Below are 6,700 nucleotides of genomic sequence, written 5' to 3'. Positions count from 1 at the left end.
GCCAATACTGGGCAACTTGGTGACTCAGCAAGAACCTGTCTTGAAAAATGAAAAGGAATGGGGTGTAACCTAGTGTGAAGTTCCTGGGTTCAATCCCCAGTGCCAGAAAAAAAATACTATGTATAAACAAAAAATTTCTCTTTTTTTTGGTTTTTTGAGGCAGGGTCTCCCTTTGTAGTTCACGGTAGCCCTGAACTCACTATGTAGCCCAGGCTGGCCTCCAACTCACAGCAATCCTCCTGCCTCAGCCTCCCAAGTGCTAGGGTTACAGGCATGTACCCCCTCCCTGGCTTATAAACAAAATTTTATCCATTGTCTTTTAGAAGAGATGAGTGATGGACTTGTTCACAGGAGCAGAAGTAAGTTTTTCTCACCAGAGTTAAGACAATTAGACTGTTGAATGCAAAGTAAGGTTTAAGGCCAGCAGTGATGTGTTTGGGCTGCTCCAGGGAAGGAGACTGAAAAATACTGGGTGGGTGGGCCTGCCTATCAAGTTTCATGCCCTGGGATATGATCTTGTTTCCTGGAATGAATGAATTAAGCAGTTTCCTACTGACTTTTTCATCAGATTTGCAGATGTCTGTTCCCTTGAGTGAGTCTCTTTGTGCTATTTTGGGAAGACTCCAAACTTTTAAACTGCAGATAAGTGCTCAATGTCTGCTTTCATATCATGCTCAGACATGAGCTGTTCAGCCACACAGCTTTTGATGTGAGTTGAGTAGGCAAGTAATTGAACCTTCCAGAAACCTACCAAGTCTGCCATCCTCAGCTGATGTTACAGACTGAGCATTTCCTAACTTGTGATGACTTGAGTCTTAGTTCATTAGTATTTAAAATTTGTGTTTTTAAAATAAGTACCAGGACTGGGGACACGGCTCAGTGGCAGAGTACTTGTCAGCATGCATTGGCCTCGGTTCCATTCCCATCACCTAAAACAAAAGAAAGTAAGATACAACAAATAATGCTTATAAATGGTACAAAATAATGTCACCTTGACCCTCAGTCACTCAGTTCCCTGCAATGGAAGTCATTAATTCATTCTTTTGTATCCTTCCAGAAAAAGTCTGTGCTTATACAATTAGATATTAAAAGTTTGATCTATGAAGAAGTCTTTATGAGAAAAATAGGTCACCTATATCTAATTAAACAGCTATATATAAGATTGATTTATTGCCTAAACACCACATTTACATCATAAACATGCACAAATAGTAAATCAAATATTCTTTGTCCATCAGGAACAATTAAATCAATCACATGCCAACTTATCTCTAGCAGTGGAGTAATTCATTCTAGATTTTTTGTTTATGGTGTAGGCAAACATACTATCAGTGAGCTATACTCCCAGCCCCATGGGCACCTGGTTCTAGAACAATCTCCCAAAGGTCACATCTAATGCAATAGATGCTTCCATCTTGGAAAGTAGGGGTTGTTTTGTTTTTTTGGTATCCTCACTCCTTGCTCCTTGAAATAGGGGAGACAGTCGTGAGAAGAACAAGAGCCTTGATGATGGACATGCAGATGCCAGTTCTGTTCACTTACAACAGCTACACTCTAGGCAAGTTACAAATATGAGCCTCTTCCTCATTGTAAAATGGATGTAATAATATTGGGTGTTGTGAGTAGTCAATGAAACAGGTAATTCTAAGCACCTAGTCTAGTGTCTGGCAAAAGCAGTCACTCAAGAAAGGATTTATGCACTTCTCAAGCTTTTTGTCCTAAGATCTACTTGCACATTTAAAAATTACTGAGGACTCAAGTAGCTTACACTTATGTGTGTTATATATCAACATTTGCTATATTAGACATTAAAACAAAATTTTGAAGTATTTATTTTAAATTCATTTAAAAATATGGGGCTGGGGATGTAGCTCAGTGGTGCTGTGCCTGCCTGGCAAGCACAAAGTCCTGGTACAGGAAAAAAAAAAAAAAAGATAAAAATAGCAATAGGGCTAGGGGAACAGTTCAGGAGTAGAGTGTATGTTTAGCATGCTTGAGACGCTGGGTTCCATCCCCAGCACAAAAACATAACATAATAATAAATCACGAACATTTTAACACAACTAAAAATTTTATGGAAAATAACTATCTTTTCCAAAACAAATAAAAATGTAGTGGGAAGACTGGCATTAAGCTACATTTTTGCAAAATTCTTCAATATCTGGCTCAGAAGACCATGGATTCCCACAATGCTTCTGTTCTGCATTGTCTGTGACAATATGCTTTTTTTCCTTTTTTTATTAATTAGATTGGTACATTTAAGGTATATAATATAATGACATTCATCATTGGAAATTTGTACCTTGGCAATATGTTTTTTAAGATGAAGCACGAAAAAATAATTCAGTCTCAGATTCATCAGTAGAAAAGAGGTCCTGCTAAGAGACTCTGGAACTCCCCAGGGGTCCTCAGACCACACTACTCAGAGTCTCATTTATTTCCTAAAGACTTTAAGCATCTTGAGGATAGAAAGTATTTGCTCATTCAGTAGGTCACTGAATCATAGTTCCTGGCCTTACCCATAGTTTTCATGTGGAACGTGTGATAAAATGTTTTTGGCCGACTGACTGATAGAGGGAGCTGTTGGCCAGTATTAGCCCACAAATCTAATACTGAGATAAAGGATTTTTCTTGTTTCTCAGAGGATGAAATGGACAGATTCAGACAGAATTGCTGTCTGAAGAGCCATGTCCCTGATCTCCCTGACATCTGATTCCTAAAGAGTCTGCCTAGAAAGGGAGGCTAAGGTTAGACACTCTACCTGAGAGATCAATTTCAGACTAAATATTTGCATTTATTTAAGAAATGGGGGGCCGGGGATTTAGCTCAGTGGCATCGCGCCTGCCTCACAAGCACAAGGTCCTGGGTTTGATCCCCAGTACCAAACGAAGCAAAACAAAACAGAAATGGGAAAGAATTCACAATAGCCAAAAAACGGAATCAACCCAAATGTCCATGGATGGATGAATGGATTTTTAAAAAATGTAGTCTATACTTATAATGGAGTATTCAGCCTTACATAGGAAGGAAATTCTGCCACATGGACAACATGGATGAACCTTGAAGATATGCTAAATGAAATAAGCCAGTCATAAGAGGATAAATGCTGTATGATTCCATTTACAGGAAGTACCGAGGGTAGCAACACTCATAAAGATAGAAAGCAGAATGATGGTTGACAGGTGCTGGGGGAGGGGAAATGGAAAGTTATTGTTGAATGGATATGAAAACCTTATAGAAATTGTTTACACAATACTATGAATACAATTAATTGTATGCTTAACACTGGCTAAGATTTTATGCTATATGTATATTACCACAACTTAAATACATAAATAAATATCAAAGGGGAAAGAAAGTAAGTGAACTCTTTTTCTATTTAGCCTGGCATATCTCACCTGTTCTTAACAACACAGTTCAGTCGCACAATTGTGTACTCTCTTTGTATAATGTGATCTCAGAAACAAAAATCAGTTAAACAATTGCTGGTCTCCAGGAGAAGAATTGGACAAGATACATGCACAAACACAAAGAGATGGGCCAACAGAAATGGTTCTTGGAGAAGGCAGTACTTGAACTGGAATTTAAGAACACAACATTTCTGCTGAGTTTTGGAGGGAGCAATATAAGCATAAAGAATACCAACTAGTTTCCTGCATTACTGGTCAGTTAAAGGCTTAGAATCATGTTTGAAAAGTTGATGTAGATGTTGAATATTATTAGTCCAACTTTCCATGTAATTTAGAGACCCATTTTACTTGGTGAAGAAAAAAATCAGGAGGTAATATGAGGCAACAAAATGTAGCTATTACAGGGAAACTGGACCACAAAAAAACCCCACATTGGATTTAGTTGATAGATCTGTTTTCCATCTTGCTTCTTCCTATGAACATTATTTTTTTTTTGGTTCTTCTGAGGGAGGGTCTTGTCGGGCAGTTTAGGCTGGCTTGAACTCACTATGCAGTTTCCTATGAACTGTCAGTCTCAACATCTGAGAATTGGTTTCCTCTATTTTAAGGTTGTAGCATGCCATAATTTACATATGAAAATTCTCTTTTTTTTGGTATGGGAGATCGAACTCAGGACCTTGCACTTTTGAGGCAGGCGGTGGCACCACTGAGCTAAATCCCCTGCCCATATGTGAAAATTCTTGGCAAGCATTAGAAACCATGTTTATCTTCTTACTATAGAGGCTAATTCCTACTCTTTCACAGCCTAGCTGAAAACTGGCTGGTGTGGAAAGGCATGCACTATGTGTACATGACCAGCCATTCCACCTTCACACTATCTTCAGTGCCTGTTTGCAGGTCCATCTTCTCCCCAGAGTGTGAAACTCTCACCCCACAACCTGACATAGTGCACAAGATACACCATAGTGCAATAGTTAAGAGCTCTGCATTTGAAAATAAGATCATTAGGGTATGGTGGCACCTGCCTGTAATTTCAGCATTACAGGAGGCTGAAGCAGGAGGATTGCTGTGGGTTCGAGGCCAGCCTGGGCTACATACTGAGTTCAAGGCCAACCTGCACTACATAGCGAGACTGTCCCCCAAAAGCAAAAAACAAAGCAAAACAAAAAGCCCCAGATCAACAGTGGTTGAATCCTGGCCCTTACCACTTACCGTGTGACTTTGGACAAGATTCTTTTTTTTTTTTTTTTTTTTTTTTTTTTTTGGTACCGGGGATCGAACTCAGGACCTTGTGCTTTCGAGGCAGGCGGCGGCACCACTGAGCTAAATCCCCGGCCCTGGACAAGATTCTTAACCTCCTCCCTGGGCCTCATTTTCTTCAACTGCAAGACTGTAGTGCAGAATTAAAAAGCAACTCATACTAAAAGCTCATGTTCCAGTGCCCTGTACATAGGAACTCAGAATAGTAATTTATTATGTTAAGCTTTCTTCATGTCTGTTGCATAAAAAGTAAAGTTGTTAATAACCACACTTTGCCTAAAGGGCCTTAAGTTTCTATCGAAAACTTTGCTGTGCAAGAGCAAGAACCCGAGTTCGATCCCCGGTACCAAAAAGAAAAAAGAAAACTTTGCTGAACCCTTACAGGCTAAACCCTTATCTCTAGCCTGAGCTACATCTCTAAGCAGCTGCTGCCCTAAAGCAGGCCAGCTGAGGGCGGGACTCTGGAGCCAAGGGGCGGGGGTCTGGCGCGCAGGTCACGTGGGGCGTGAGAGGCGGGGCTTTGCGCGCGCCGGTCACGAGTCCCGGCGTTGACACTTCCGGGTGGGACCTAAGTGAGGCTTCTGGGCAGGGGCTGGCAGCTCCGGCGGCGGTCATGGCGTATCACGGCCTCACGGTGCCTTTGATCGTGATGAGCGTGTTCTGGGGCTTTGTCGGCTTCGTCGTGCCCTGGTTCATTCCTAAAGGTCCCAACCGGGGGTAAGTGAACGAGGCCACCTCGGGAGGGACGCGCGGTGAGGGCCGGCCTGGCCGGGCTGGCAGGGGCAGGGGGCGACCCCGCACCCCGGGCACCGACCTCCTACCCTGGCGGAGCCCCCTCTTATCCCTCTGTCATCTTATCACAGCAACTTCAGTGTCCTCGGCCCGAGTGTGAGGAGAGTCACTTTTGGCGGATCCTCCTTGGAAATGAGTTTAGGAGATTTTTTTTTTCTCATGGCCTTGGAAAGGAGTTTATGGGCTCCAGAAGTTGGGGTTCATCCCTCCCTGACTTCTGATCTTTTGGCCTTGCCTTCCCCTCGCATGAGGCCTTGTTGGATGAAACTTTAAAAGATGAGGTAAATAAAACAAAAGTTGTTCTCTCCCCCTCACCTGCTGTCTGCGTACGGAACAAACTTGTTCGACAATGAGCCCAGGCCTCACATCTAGTGGGCGCCAGCAGGGGATCGGTGCCTGATCTCATGTGAGATTAATTACTAGGAGCAAGAGGTATTGTTTAGAGTTCCCTGCGTCATATCTTTTCGGAGGACGCTTCCCTACTCGTACGTGATTGTAACAAGTGCTTAGAATGTTTGACTATGAAAGATTTGTCCCGCAGACTTCTTTATTAAATAGAGCTTTGTCAGGGCCGAGGATTTAGCTCAGTGGTTCCGCAGCCTGCCTCGCGAGCAGAAGGTCCCACGTTCGATCCCTGGTACAAAAAAAAAGAGTTTTATCTATTGGGGAAGTAAACCTTTGTTTTGGGGTTTGGAGATCGAACTTGGGACCTTGCATTTTCAGGGCAGGCGGCGGAACCACTGAGCTAAATCCCCAGCCCCTTAAACTTTTAAAATGTAGCATAAAATAGAGTTTTTAAAAAAATAAAATAGAATCTTCAAAGGAGCCTTGGGCACCCTCTTTCTGGTTCCTCTTTTGCTTTTTAATCATTTTTTCCCCTCAGCTCAAGATCATGAGGCAGTGAGACTTGGATTGATGTCACCGTTTGTCAGAAACACTCTTTATTCATCCTTAAAAAAAACTAATTGGTAGCTTCATAGTGCCTCCTTTCACAGTACTTTGTGTGCACAGTAGGCACTAAGTATCTTGAGTGGGTAGTTCTATTGCCTTGATTAAAGGAAGGGAAATTTTATTATCTCATTTTCTCTCTGCAGTAACTTGCTTTTTACTTCTGTTAACCTAAAAATAGCCACACATTTTTTTAAAAGGAAAAATGGTAGATGAATTTCTATCATTTGTAAGCATCAGGTCTCACCTTCCCCTTTTCTGAGCAGCTATGTAGTGTCATATCACCAGCT

At 41.9% G+C, this 6,700-nt stretch overlaps 1 protein-coding gene across 2 annotated transcripts in view; it reads left to right on the top strand.

Moving 5' to 3' along the window:
* Positions 1 to 5,184: 5,184 nt before the first annotated feature.
* Positions 5,185 to 6,700, top strand: part of Atp6v0e1 (ATPase H+ transporting V0 subunit e1) — a 36,498-nt gene continuing 34,982 nt past the window's right edge. For both annotated transcript variants that reach the window (XR_015444776.1, XM_004836372.3), the window contains exon 1: positions 5,185 to 5,387. Coding sequence is in view for 1 of the 2 variants with exons in the window: in XM_004836372.3 (XP_004836429.1) it covers positions 5,284 to 5,387 (104 nt within the window). In the remaining variant the exon portion in view is untranslated. The remainder of the gene's footprint in view (positions 5,388 to 6,700) is intronic.

The sequence above is a fragment of the Heterocephalus glaber genome, unplaced genomic scaffold (assembly GCF_053883595.1).
Source record: "Heterocephalus glaber isolate CG9 unplaced genomic scaffold, H.glaber_assembly_v1.0 deba00001606, whole genome shotgun sequence".
Classification (NCBI taxonomy): domain Eukaryota; kingdom Metazoa; phylum Chordata; class Mammalia; order Rodentia; family Bathyergidae; genus Heterocephalus; species Heterocephalus glaber.
Note: the sequence above shows the minus strand (reverse complement) of the source record. Positions and strands in the feature narration are given on the sequence as shown.